This window comes from Pelophylax lessonae, assembly GCF_965119305.1.
Source record: "Pelophylax lessonae genome assembly, chromosome: 10".
NCBI lineage: Eukaryota > Metazoa > Chordata > Amphibia > Anura > Ranidae > Pelophylax > Pelophylax lessonae.
The window spans coordinates 43,038,009-43,052,675 of NC_138777.1; the positions used below are offsets into that span (position 1 = coordinate 43,038,009).

Below are 14,667 nucleotides of genomic sequence, written 5' to 3' on the forward strand. Positions count from 1 at the left end.
CCGACTCCCGCTGTGACTGAATACAGCGGGAGCGAGAAAGGGGAGTGTCTGGCGACGTAGGTCTACGTCGCCAGACGATAACGAACCACTTTGCCGCAGTAGTGCTCGAGTGAGCAGACGGCAAGTGGTTAAGAAGCACTTCCACTCACCTAGACGAGACCTCCTCACCGCCCCTGGGATGTGTGCCACAGGGCACAGATACCAAAAAACTGCCCATACAAAGACTGACAATACTGAAACCTTTCCCATACTCTTGCGCGTGCACAGATGACGGGCTCTGCCAGGACCCGAAGGCCAGGCAGAGCCAAGGGGCCAATCTGCACATGCGGCATAATGGGGCAGCGCCAGTCACAAAGAGGACTGAAGATCCACTATAACATAAAAAAAGCATTTTTACTTCTGTCTGTGTTGCTGCTCGAGAGAGTTCCCCTCAATTCCTGCACTGCAGACAACATTTTTACTAGATAGGAAGTAAAAAAATCTCTCTAGTAAAACCTGTCAAGAATTCTAATCTATCCCTGTATATCAAAAATTAAAAAGTTTTGGCTATAGATACACTTTAAATCTTACCAATGGTATGGGAAGCATGTAGCCAGTCGCAGTCTGCTTTCGCCGGTAGTGCTCTTCAGCAACAGCTTGTTGGAGAGGAAGTCAAGAGGAAAATGGTTCCTTTATGGTTTTCTGGGTCACTGGGGAAGCTTTCCTAATTGGATGCTGCCACTCCATGTGGCTCTAGCAGCCATCTTCGGTCAGGTATAGCCTTTTCTAAGGCCCTGGCTCTTAGATTTGGCAGGAGTAGGTAGTGTAGGGACAGGTACCCTGCCTGGAAGGGACAGAACTAGTGCAGGGAAAGATTCCTTCCGAGAAGGGAAAGCATACGGCTCATAACTTCCCTGGACATCTGCATGCTTGGGCATAAGACCACCAGGCTGCATTCCTTCCCTCTCTACAGGCACTGTCAGTTCGATCTGCTCTCTACACACTGTTGGAACTGTGAGTGTTCCTGGCTGGGCTGTCTTCCCACTAGGTAAATTGTGAACTGGGACTGTTCGTGGTATTGCCGCCACACTGTACCCCACCTACAAGCAGGTAGACTTGACAACCCCTGCCTTGTAAACCGCTAAAGGGGTATCTCAGACCAACCCACAGTCCATCAAGCATGGAATCTCTATGTAAGTTGTAGAACTAAAGGTTTGTTGGGCAAGGAATGTATTTTTGCTGATGATACAAAGGTGTGTAATAGGGTTAAAATCTCTGGAGGTGGCTAACATGGAACATGATTTTGCATTGCTGGAAGATTGGTCAAAGCAGTGGAGACTGCAGTTCAAGGTTTCTAAATGTAAAATAATACACCTAGGGAAAAATAATCCCCTAAAAAAAGTACTCCATTGGGGATACAGTGTTAGCCAGCACTACAGAAGAAAAATATTTTTGGGTACTTATTTCAGATGCAAAATGAGCGAACAGTGTGACCAGGCAGTGGTAAAAGTAAATAGAATTCTAGGATGAATCACTAGAGGGATCACCAGCAGGAGGAAAGGGGTTCCGATTCCTCTATATAAATCTTTAGTGAGACCTCATTTAGAATACAGTTTCTAGTTCTGGGAGACCTAACTTACACAAAGAAATTGATCAAATAGAACGAGTCCAGAGACCGGTAAAAAAAATGGTAAAAGGTTTGAGGGATAAAAAAAAATATCGAGAGCGACTTCAGGAATTTAATATGTACAGTCTGGAGGAAAGAATGGAAAGAGACCTGTCTGAAACCTTTTACTACATCAAGGGGGTGAATAAGGTTCAGGAGGGCAGTTTTTTTTTTTTTCCAATATAAAACCAAAATCAAGAACACATGGACACGGCCTCAAACTAACTGGAGGAAAGTTCAAAACTAATCTTAGAAAGTATTATTTTATTGAAAGGGTAGTTGATGCTTGGAATAAACTTCCAGCAGAGGTAGTGACACAGTAAACATTAAATGGTTTCAAACATGAACATGGTTCTGCCATGAGGTTATATCTGAGCAATTCTATACTCAAAGTTAACGAAAAAAAAAAAAAAAAATTAAAAATGTTTTTAAAAATGGACAGACTCGATGGACTACTCAGTTTTTTTTCTGCTGTCACTTTTCTAGGTTTCTATGAGGTATGAGATTGTTAAATTAAACTCCCACTGTGTAGAAGGTATCATTCAGTGCCTTTACTTACCCTGCCCATTGCCCTGTAGCAACCCCAGAGTGATCTCGGAAATTCCAAGTATGAAGCACGTGCACATACTTCGCCTGCACCACAACGTTAAGCAACAAATCGTCATCAGGCACCAGGCCTTTTACAGGAGGAAGCAGCCATCTACTTGACAGAAGTCAGGGCTGACTAATGCATAACAATTTGCAGTTGCAGCAGTGCAGATCATGGCAGAAGGCAGGAGTGTGTGAAATACGGGAGTGTGTTGTTCACATCTAATATTTAATACAGGCTCATAATACAAAAATAAACACACACTTGGTTAAAAAGTGTTTTGCGTATGTACTATGCTGGACGCCTAAAGTCTGGGATCTGAAATGTAAGAATAACAGCTCTAAGTGTAAAGGGAATTTTGAGGCGGTGTGAACCTAGGGTTCCCTGTGACCTCACTGACAGTAATATCATATGTGGTACAACAAGTACAGTGCAGGATGTGACTGTGTCCCTGGGATCTCGATGAGCTCACTGACTAACAACACATTTGGTACAAGTGGTATACAATGCAGGGTATGATTAGCAAAAAAAAAAAAAACTATCACTGATGCTGGATTCATACTGCTCTTCACTTGATAAATTCCTCTTGCCATAGATGGCAACATTTCACCTCAAGAACAGGGAAAAACTGTGTTCTAACAAATATATGCAAATACATTTACTGAATAAGTGTTTAGAAGTATCCCATTCAAAAACTGTATTTAGGATTGGATTGACAACATATCTTACAAAGTCTTATACCAGTGTGATAGAAGCAGATATCCTCCAATTCCAAGGATGCATACAGATATTTAGCTACATTGTAAGTGACCATAACGCCCCAATACCAGTACACTGGCTAGATGTTCACCGATTGTCAGCTTCCCTCTAATGTTTTTCACATATGTATTACTTCATGACACATTCTTTATCCTTTCTTATACTTTACAACACTAAGTAAGAATGTTAGTAACACGAGACCAGCACAATCACACACATTCAATCAGACCCCACTGCTGCTGCAGAAAAGTACACAATGGTGGGACAAAGCAACAGAAAAAGAGCAAAAGGAAAGTGAAGCTGATAGCACAGGGGTGTGCAGGATACCTCTCTTCCTCGTCCCTGGATGCACTGTGCTGTTCAAGTACGTCACCGCACTCTTCTTACGCTGCAAGTAAAAAAAAAAAAAAATTATATTGGCATGGTTTTAACATTGACTGTCAAGGTTAAAGAAGACCTCTAACCTAAACAAAAAATAATATTTTTACTGGTAGAGGGGTTGCTCACATATGCTAAATCAGAGTAAGGCCACTTTCAATTGTCTGGCCTCCCCAGTGAAGAAATAGCTTGTTTTTGCATGTCCTGGTTTAAATTGACTGTCAGTATGTTTGATATTCCCCTAATAAGACAATACAGACAGGCCTAAATTTGTATCAGCACCATCTTTTCCCTCAACAGTACAATAACAGATCCTTCACTATCAGTTGTGAAATTTAGAAGCCTTCTTAAAGGCAAAGTTAACCTTTAAAATAAAATATTTTAAAAACACACATCTTTTTTGCAGGAAACAGAATGTTCATTTTTTTTTTTTTTTAGGGGCCTGTATAGCATTGCATCCACAATCAGCAGATTGCGGGTGCAATGCCAGGCTCTTGCAGACTGTCAGTAGAAACGTCTGCTTGTACCTCTGATACAGTCAGGCAGTTACTAAAGTCCATGAAGATCAATGAACTACAAGAATGCTCACCAGCGCCCTCACAGTTCATTGAGAATTATAAGCGGTCAGCTGCAATGGCTGAAAGTAGTTGCAGTTCGTTCAGTCACAAAACTCCACTGGTCCAAAAACTAAACTGGTCCACTGTCACAATGGGGGATAAGGTAGGGGTGGCGGCAGGTGGTTTAGTAACATGTTACATATTACAACCTAATATAGGTATAACATGTTCTAAAGGTGAACTTAGGCCCCTTTCACACGGGCGTTCCGTATGTCCGTATATGAGCCCATCCGTTTGCGGGTGATATACGGACATAATGTATGTCAATGGCATTGCGGATGTCAGCGGATGACCATCCGCTGACATCCGATTTGCGTCCTTTCAGCTCTGTTCCGTTTTTTGGAACGGAACAGAACCCTATTTTTTCTTCTGTTTAAAAAATGGAAAGGAAGCAAAATCGGATGTCAGCGGTGTCATCCGCTGACCTACAAAATCCCCCATAGACATGCATTATGTCCGTATATCATCCGCAAACGGATGGGATGATATGCGGACATACAGAGCAGATGACACAAGTGTCATCCGTATCCGTGAAAAAAAAAAAAAGTGCCGCAGCGGAGGAAAAAAGCTGAGCGGCCGTGTGAAAGAAGCCTTATTCTTTAAAAGAATGCCTAGAATCCAGAGGTTTCTCAGAGGGATAGAAATAAACAAATGGATCATCAAAGATTTAGATTTTGCAGGTACAACAGAACATATTGTGCTGTGCTCATTAGGGTACAGGACAGGTTCACAAAGAGATTGCTGAAAATCAGTGGGAACCATACTTTGCACATTGCCTGTCCCCTCTACTGCATCATCCAAACATGTGCACGTTACTCAGAAATAAAAGATACAAGCAGGTACATGAGAAATGAGCTATTTTTTGTTTAGGCGTGCTCAGCTATGATATACCAGGGTCAATTCTCTAATGCACATGTGTCGAACACAAAACTAGTGCGCCGATTCTGGCCCTCTAGGCCATTTCATATGGCCCTCGCACCTCTCCACCATCTCCACCCCCTTCTTGTTGCAATTCTTCTGCCAGATCCTGCGCTTTTCTATGCAGCTGCAGAGAGGCTCATCTCTGCCCCCACCCCCACCGTCCCAGCAACCGGCAGCAGAGAGGACAGCAGAACTCCTACTACAGATTCTGTGCCTCTCTGTTCAGCTGCAGAATCCCCTCGTCTCCGCCTGCCCCGGTCCCAGCATTCAGCAGACTCCAGCACTCCTCTGGTTCGTCTCCAGATCCTGCAATTTCTGCTTCCCCCTCCTCCACCCCCAGCTTCTTCCCAGCAGCAGCAGCACAAGATAAGGGGGGGGTTCACTGTGATTTAAGGGCAGGTGGGGTGTTCTTTTATGACTGATTTAAGGCATGGTTATGAGTAAGCGAGTGTGAACTCGTGAAAATTAACAAAGTAAATTACTGCATGTGCAGTAAATAATGCAACTTCTGTTAATACGTGCAGTAAACAGACAAAAATTGGGATAAATCATTAAAGTAATTTCTATGCAAGAAGGAAAAGAAAAAACACACACACTTATTATCTTTGTAATGTACAAAATAACAGTGAGGTTTACTGTCCAGTTAGTTAAAAGAAAACAAAGTATCAGTGGGGAAATAATATGCCCTTCGATCGGGAAAATAAAGGATCTGTTAACACTGTACTAGAGGGAGATTGTTCTGTGAATGAAGGCACAATAAAGGCTTCCTTCACACAGCCGTTCAGCCACTTACATCAAATTCAAGCAGCGAGAATCAGCTGATTTTTGCTGCTGGAATGACAAGTGCATCAAATAGCAACAGCTGCTCCATCTGTAAATGTATTTGGGCTTTTTTCCCTGTGTTTTCATTTGGTGATCCAGCCAGTAGCATACCTCATATTAGTGAGCCTCCGCTCTGGATAAAAGAGCACAGGGGGCACATTTGGACAGCAGCACTGTCAGTCCCGGGAGGGAGTGTTAGATATACTAGCAGATTTAGATACATTAATGAACTAAAGCCAAACTCCAGCTCACACTTTTTAAGCACAGCTATTTTTTTTTTTTTTTTTTTTAGGATAAAGGTTTTACCATAAATGAATAAAACTGATCATTCTAAGCACCCCAGCCAGTGTAGAATATTTTTTTTCTCATCCCTGTAACTAATACATCAGCAAGAGAGCTTGTAAAAAAAACAGACTTACTGGTCAGATCACCAGGTGAAAATGAAGGAAAGAAAGCCTAAGGGTCCTTTCACACGGCCGCTCCGCTGCTTAAGTCCACTGCGGGACTTTTTTTAAAAAAAATAGGGATGGTATTCCGCTGACATCCGCAATGCCATTCAATTACATTATGTCCGCAAATCATCCGCAAACGGATGGGATGATTTGCGGACAGACGGAGCGGCCGTGTGAAAGGACCCTAAAAAAGAAAACGAATGCAGCCATCACATCTAAGAATTGGTAAGCTGCAATATAATAAACGTTTAGGAACCCAACCCAATGATTTATCAAAACAGTTACACTAAAGGCATATCATGAATGAATAAAACTGGCACACCTGCTTGCTGCCGCTGAAACCCGCTGCTATCCGCTTCCGATCCTATCCGTGAAATCCGGACAGATGGAAACCCTATTTTCCATCCATCCGGCGGATCGGATGAGAACGAACAGACGGTCCGTTCTCATCTGATCTCCCCAAAGAGAACAGCGGGGAATCTGACCGCTCCATCTCTGCACACAGAGCAGAGACGGAGCTGTCATCTGCCTGCTCAGCGGGGATCGGGGGGACCGATCCCCCGCTGAGCAGAACGGATCTCATCGGACACATCGCTGTGTGAAAGGACCCGAAGAGTTATAAGATGGGGGAAAAAATCTGACAACTATGCAACTTAGTTCAGACATTTAATCCTACATTTTGAACGGGTTTGAAATGTTGGATACACTGGAACAAACTATGTTCTCTGGAATTGTGACAAAATATGAATTGCATCCACACAACAGGAAAACACTCACCTCAGGTTCAAATACTGCCCCACTGTACACTGGGTTGGCTGTTGTTCTTCTTTTCCTTTCTTGTCTTTTACTTTGAATTTCTGATGGTCAGGGACCAGAGGAATAAAATGACATTTGGAAAAATATTTAGAAACCGGAGTCATGATGCAGTGCAGGTATGGGAAATTAAGTAATGAAGAAAGATTAAAATGTAAAATACATCAAAAATTGAACAACCAGTGAAATACTGTAGGTCACATCACCCTATGCTTCTTCATGAGTCTCAGAGACTCTGCTGGTGAGAGGTCTGTGCTTGAGTTCTCAGATCTGCACGCATGCAGCAGCAGTTGTAAACTCTTCCATATAACCAGTGAAGTGACTGGCTTCAGATGATACACAGGGATGAAACAAACCACCCTACATAAATTGTACCTGTTTATCTGCAGCCCTCTCTTCTCTACATGCGTTCAAAGTGCTGAATGATAAAGCTTGTGTGAGTGTTCAGAAAAAAAGGGGTGGAAAGCTGAAGTTACACTCTGCAGAGATCAGTGAGGAGAGCTCTGAGAGCAGATTGGAGGGACACAACCCATTTCATACAGCACACAAGAACAGACCTGAGGCTGTCAATCTGCTGGAGGACCCTCCCCTGTCACCATTTTTCTATTGGTGTCAGGAAAATTTGTCAGAAGTGATTTATACTGATAAAGGCTCGAGGCAGCAGACAGAGAACACTTCGTTCTCTTAAATGGAGACAAGCACACACTATAGAGGGGTAGGATTTGTTTATATTTCATGTCTGAGGTTTCAGGTTCAGGCATAAAGCCTCCTCCACATGGAATAAAAAACACACACACGCAGAGGTAACTGATCCCCAATATATCAAAACAAAATACGATTAGGAATTCTTACACTAAAGAGTTGCTTTTGCACTTGCTCCAAATGCATGTCATAGCAAACCTTTTTATTCAGGATTCTGACAAGTTTTTACAGGAATACTCCACTTTCATTAAAAATTAAGGGTTAAGTTCACCTTTACAAAAAAAAAAAAAAAAAAAAAACTGCATATACCGATAAGGGTTGTCTGTAGAGAGATTCAAACCGTGCAGCTTTGACTAAAGTTGAATAATGCTCTTGCTGGAGGTATAGGCCATTTACTTAACTCAAAGTCTGACCTGGAAACTCCCAGGACGATGCTAAGTGAAGCCAATTTATTACCGCTCACCTTCACAGTAGTGAGCTCTCAAACTCTGAGCTCAGAGCTAGTGAAAGAAGAAAACGCATGCAAGGTGGTTTAAATCAGAGGAAGAACTTGCTTCTGTGATACTGAATGAACAGGAATAGCTAGGCCTTGCTTAGCAACATCCTAGAAAGTCCTGAGGGTTTTCAGGTCAGGCTATACGATGTACATATGACCTACACCTATAGCAAGGGAACTATTTCATTTTTGTCAAAGCTGCACAGCTTGTTTTCACCTACAGGTGTCTCTCATCTCTATAGGCAGTTTTTGGTAAAGGTGAACTAACCCTTTAATAAAGCATTAAAAATTTGCTACACAAACATAAATTTATAAAAAAGAAATTGCTACACGAACCTTTTGTAATTTGTTTCTAAAATCTATTTTAATCTGCCGTCACTGAAATTTGTTTAAAACTGTCAAAATGTTCCATGCAATATGGCAGCCTGGAGATGTTCTGTGCACCCCCGAATGCCCCATAAATGTAATTTCCTGCTTGTGTGATTGGTTCAATGATTTTCTAAGTAGTCTGCACTACGATACAAATCAAATTTGGGTATTTCCTGCTAATGAAATTTTCATTTTTTTTGGGAGATACTCCCGAGGCTTGTCTGCTAAAGGGATGCAGACACCATTGCTCTCCCCATTAGAACACATAGGAGTATGCTTATAATGCAGTGAATGTGACATTCATTGCCGGTGAATCTTCTATGTACCATGAGTTTTAAATGACGATGATTGAGTCACCAATTACTGCTTTATAAAGATGCCCCATAGCATCCACTAGGTAGGTGGTAGTTAGAACAAGGGCTGACCCTCCCATTCTGAAATCAGTGTGGCAAAGACTCATTGAAACATACAGCAATTTCATAAGAACACTAAAGGGGTAAACCTGCAACAAAGTTTGATAACATCCTTGCAGTGTACATAGATTACCCAGAAAGGATTTTCGTTCCACCATAATAAAGAGTTAAACTTTAATTACTGCCTGACATTTTAGTTTTGTTGAAACATAGCTGTGCTATGGCAGGTCATGGCTGCTATAATAAAGCAGTGCTAAGGTATACAATAACTCAGGGCTCGACGAACCCGGGCGCCAGGTCGCATTTGCGACCAGAATTAGCGACCTGGCGCCTGGGGTGCCCTGCAGGAGGTGTCCTGTCCCTTTTGCGCCCCCCACCTTCTCCTCGAGTGCACGGACTTCCGCGCCGTCCAAAAAATTGAGGCCCCGGCTTTTCGGCCTCCTTCTGTGAGATGAGAGGCTAGGGGAACTGGCGCCCTCTTGTGGTGGCCGGGAGTAATGCATGTTCTCAATGCCTTCCCATCTTCTTCCAAAGAGGAAATGAGAGGGCAGTGTTTAAGGCTTCATCTCTCTGTCCAGTTACCTTTGCTTAAAGGTAAGTGGACAGGGAGAGTGGTTATTATTATTATTTTATTTTTTAAATGTAAAAAAATAAATAATTTTTTCTTTTTTTTTTATTATTAAAAAAAATAATTTTTTTTTCTTTTTTTTTTCCAATTCTTATTAAAAAAAAAAAAATTATATCTTTTTTTTTTTTTTTCTCATCGCCGTGCAACAGCCGAAGGCCCCTTTCACGCGGGCTGTCTGGCAGGCAGACCTGATCGGACCCTTCATTCTCCTCTATGGAGCAGTAATCTGTCGCCATCTGATCCTGTCCGCCAAAAACAGACGGATGGTGGTTCTATTTTCTATCCATCCCGTGGATCGGATCAGATGGCATCGGATGGAAAGAGACAGACAGTCTGTTTCCATCCAATTGCGCTATAGAAGAGAGTGGGGTTCTAGTCGTATTTATTTGTAAATTTAGTATCCGTTTTATTAAATAAAGCTTGGTTGTTAGTTTAAAAAAAAAAAAAAAACTGGCTCCTAACTTTTTTAACTGGCTCCTAGATTTCAGGCAAATTTGTCAAGCCCTGCAATAACTGTCTTGTGAAAATTAAATTATGTCTGTATGACAGTAAAAACCTCATCTAATAAAAACTACCAACCCCTCCCCCAACAATGTTTTATACACAAGTTGGCATACTGAAAGTTTACTTCCTAGACTTACCCTCTAAGTGGTCATGCGTAAGCAAACCTAGTGCCATCATGAAGGCAAGTTTCTAAGAAAATGGGAAAAGAATAAAGGTCACCATAGAGTTGGAAACATCATGAAACTTGTCTCTCCATGCCTTTCATTGTGACCCTACCTGTGGGTTCTCCTCTCGTTTTGGCTTGGAGGCAGGTGGCACTGTCGTACTGCTTTCAGTTGGCTTCTCTGGTTCCACCTGAGTTTTAGTCATCTGGAATAAAAAAAAAAAAAACATCAGCATCTGATAGAGCTACTAAAAGTAGTCGGAGTAAAGGAAAAAACAGGGGGAAAAAACAGTAACAGTCCCTGCCAATTAGCATTCTTCATTTAAAGAAAACTGTCATATTCTAGTGACAACCACACCATTGTTAATCCCGTTCTGTAAACTTGCCTTTGCACATACATGGACAAATGTACATTTACGGAGAAATATAACCCAAACTCTAAATACAGATAAATGTCTCAAGTAACACATACTCCCAGCTAAGCTTAAAGAATAGAGAGCTATGCTGTACTTATGAAATGTATTACTATAGAGTTATTCAGCATGCCTAGGGATCAGCCTGTGTAACTGCTGAGGTGTTATGGAAGCCCAGGTTGCTTTGATAGCGGCCTTCAGCTCATCTGCATTGTTGGGTCTGGTGTCTCTCATATTCCTATTGACAACACCCTACAGATTCTGTTAGGTCAGATGAGTCTTCTGGCCAATTAAGCACAGCGATACCATGATCAATAAACCAGGTATTGGTACTTTTGGCAGTGTGGGCAGGTGCCAAGTCCTGCTGGAAAATGAAATCAGCATCTCCATAAAGCTGGTCAGCAGAAAAAAGGCATGAAGTGCTCTAAAAGTTCCTGGTAAAGAGCTGCACTGACTTTATAACTTTATAAACCACAGTGGACCAACACCAGCAGATGACATGGCTCCCCAAATCATCACTGACTGTGGAAACTTCCCACTGGACCTCATGTAACTTGGATTCTGTGCCTCTCCACTCTTTCTCCAGACTCTGGGACCTTGACTTCCAAATGAAATGCAAAATTTACTTTCATCCGAAAAGAGGACTTTAGACCACTGAGAGACAGTCCAGTATTTTTTTTCTTAGCCCAAGTAGGACGCTTCTAATGTGGTCTATGGTTTAGAAGTGGCTTGACACAATAAAAGCGACAGTTGTAGCCAATGTTCTGGATACGTCTGTGTGAGGTGGCTCTTGAAGCACTGACACCAGCCGTAGTCCACTCCTTGTGAATCTCCCCCAAACGTGAATGGCCTTTGCTTCACAATCCTCTCGAGACTGAATTCATTTTTTAAATATTTAAAAAAATTTTGCCCGTTAAAATCTCACAATAGAGGGTTTGTCTTTTGTGTACAGTAAAAGTTCTCCCTATCAACAGATCCCCCACGTTAAAGGATAAAGATTAAGCATGCCGTATTTTTAAAATTTTCAAAGTTCCCATAAAAATGAATGGGATGAACCCATACTATAGAAGCAACTTTTTTCTTCATGTGTACAGAACATTAGTACACAGACGCGAGCATAAGAAATAGCAAAGGTCACTTCATACTTATATTTTTTTTTTTCTAGGTTTGGGTAAAGCTTTCTTTCTGGGATCGGAGTAGATTTTTCCTCACTTCCTGTCTCTGACACCCCTGCCACAAATGGGGCATAATGATTGTGGCAGGGGAGGGAAACGGACAGCAGTAAAAGTAAAAATAAGTGTGTGGGTGTGTGTACCCCCCCCCCCCCCTATCCCCAAGTTGGAGAAATTTCACCCCACTTCCTATTCTGACAGGCAATAAAGACAAATCATTTCTGAGTAAATAGATGACCATGGAATTTTACCTGCTTCTCCACATTTGGTTTCGGAAGTTGCAGAGTCTGAGGAGCTGCCAGTCTCGTGCCTGGTGCTGCTATGACGATACTGGTGAGCTGTGCTGTGGGGAAGGCTTTGGAAATGGCTGCAGTCTGCCCATTTACAATACGCACAGGATGAATGGAGTTCTGGGAAGTGGGGGTTAGCTTTGTGGTTAGCATGACTGGCCGTTGGAGGAGCTGTGGAGCTGCAAGCATGGGGGGCGGAGCGGGGGCAATGGGAATGTTGTTTTGTGCTGCTGGCTTTGGCCGCACCTGTAATCAACACATTAAAAACTATTAACAATTGGACAGAAAACATTAGTCTTTATCAGTTTGGTGAACCAAATAGGTTAAAAAAATAAAAAAAAAAATGCAAGTGCAGTAATTATCTAAGTATCCTTATTAATCCAACTACACAAAAAAAAAAAAAAAAACGATATAGAAGAAAAAGTATATGAACCCTTGGAATTAACTGGTTTTCTGTAGTAATTTGCCAAAAATTTGTGATCTGATCCTCATCTGAGTCACAACAATAGACAAACACGATGTGCTTAAAGCTAATGACACACAAACAATTCTAATTTCTCAAGTGTTTATTGCACACACCCAATCATTTACAGTGCTGGGAGGAAAAAATAAGGGACCCCAAAGACTAATTACTTCAATGAAAGGGAATTGAAGTCAGTAGTTTGCACCTGGAAATTAATAAAATTAGTTTGGAGGTGCGGTTTAGAGCTGCTTTGATAAAAAAGACACTCAAACATTTTAAGATTTCTGTTCATAAGAAGCATCACGTGATGTGAACCATGCCTCACAAAAAGGAGCTCTCTGAAGATATACGATCAAGATTAGATCTGCATAAGGCTAGAAAGGTATATTAAGCAATCTCAAAGTGTTCAGGCATCCACCAGCCAACAGTTCGACAAAGTGTCTATAAATGGATACAGTTTAGTACTGTAGACACTCTTCTTAGAAGAGGGGGCCAAGCTAAGATGACTTACTAAGGCACAACGTAGAGTCCTCAGTGAGGTATAGAAGAACCGCTCAGTAATAGCTAAAGGCTTAAAGACTTCTCCGGAAATGGCAAACAACTGTTTATGAGTCTACAATATGCAAGTCTTTGAACAGGCCGGTGTCCATGGCAGACCATCACAGAGGAAGCCGCTGCTTTCTAAAAAGAGCTAAAGAACACCTGTCCACCTTGGCAATCTGAAACGCTACAGTTTTGTGGACTGATGACACAAAAGTTGAATCAGCAGTATGTATGAAAACATCATCGGTGAAGTTTGGTGGAGGGAACATCACGATTTGGGCTTGCTTTGCTGCCACCACTTGCCATAATCAAGGATTAAATGAATTCCCAACTTTACCAAAATATCCTACAGGATAATGTCAGGGCGGCTGTCCACCAGCTGAAGCGTAGTAGAGGTTGAGTGATGCAGCAGGACAATGACCCTAAAAATCATAGTAAAACCACCTCAGACTGGCTTTAGAAAAAAGAAAATGTACATTTTGGAGAGGCCCAGACCTTTACCACATAGAGATGTTGTTGAATGACCTCAAGAGAGTCGTTCACATCAGACATCCTACAAATTTGTCAGAGCTAAAGTCGTTTTAGAAAGAGGAATGGTCAAAAAATTCCTCCTGAAAGCTGGGAAGGTCTGATCTGATCCAAGCTACCAAAAAGCACTTGGAGCCATTGCTGCCAAAGGAGGTTCAACAACAATTAACACCAAAGGGTTCGCTTTCTTTTTCCTAAAGCACTGTATATGTTTCATGGACGTGTTCAATAAAGACACAAGAAATTAGAATTGTTAGTGTGTTAACAGCTTAAAGCGGAGTTCCAGCCATTTACTCACCTGTCCAACCGTCCAGCGATGCGGCCGCCCGAAGCCTCGATCCTCTCCCTCGGCGCCGGCATCACTGCTGTGGGCACCCGGCTGTTATAGTTTGCGGCTTCACAGCCGGGTACCCACTGCGCATGCGCGAGTCGCGCTGCGCGCCGTGATTGGCCGGCAATCTTCTGGGACCTCTGACGTGTCCCAGAAGATTGCAGGGAGGGAGGGGCAGAGGAGAACTTCCGCTCAGGGCGCCGCGGCGCTCCGAGCGGAATTGGGAGCGGGTACCTGTCAAAACTAGGTACCCGCTCCCCCCCCCCCAAAAATGACATGCCAAATGTGGCATGTCGGGGGGTCAGGACTCCCTAAAGCGGAAGTTCCACTTTTGGGTGGAACTCCGCTTTAAGCACATTCGGTTTGTCTAATGTTATTGTGACTTAGATGAAGATCAGATCAAATTATGGAACATTCCTGCAGGAAACCAATTGTAAGGGGTTCACATACCTTTTCGCATTAAATATACCGGTATATATATATATATATATATATATATATATATATTTATTTATTTATTACACACACGCACACATACATACATACACACACACACACACACCATTTTTTATTCTCTTCAAAATTTTCCCAAGGGAAAATCATATTTACTTGCGAAAATGTATTCACTAAAAATTTTCCATCCTGTTCCTTCGAGT

At 42.2% G+C, this 14,667-nt stretch overlaps 1 protein-coding gene across 2 annotated transcripts in view; it reads right to left on the bottom strand.

Moving 5' to 3' along the window:
- The window catches only part of PHF21A (PHD finger protein 21A), a 156,716-nt gene that overhangs the window by 48,242 nt on the left and 93,807 nt on the right, over positions 1-14,667 (bottom strand). For both annotated transcript variants that reach the window (XM_082270006.1, XM_082270005.1), the window contains 5 exons: positions 12,108-12,392; positions 10,385-10,477; positions 10,246-10,297; positions 6,961-7,040; positions 3,321-3,381 (listed from right to left, as the gene is read on the bottom strand). In XM_082270006.1, coding sequence (XP_082126132.1) covers positions 3,321-3,381; positions 6,961-7,040; positions 10,246-10,297; positions 10,385-10,477; positions 12,108-12,392 — 571 coding nt within the window. The remainder of the gene's footprint in view (positions 1-3,320; positions 3,382-6,960; positions 7,041-10,245; positions 10,298-10,384; positions 10,478-12,107; positions 12,393-14,667) is intronic.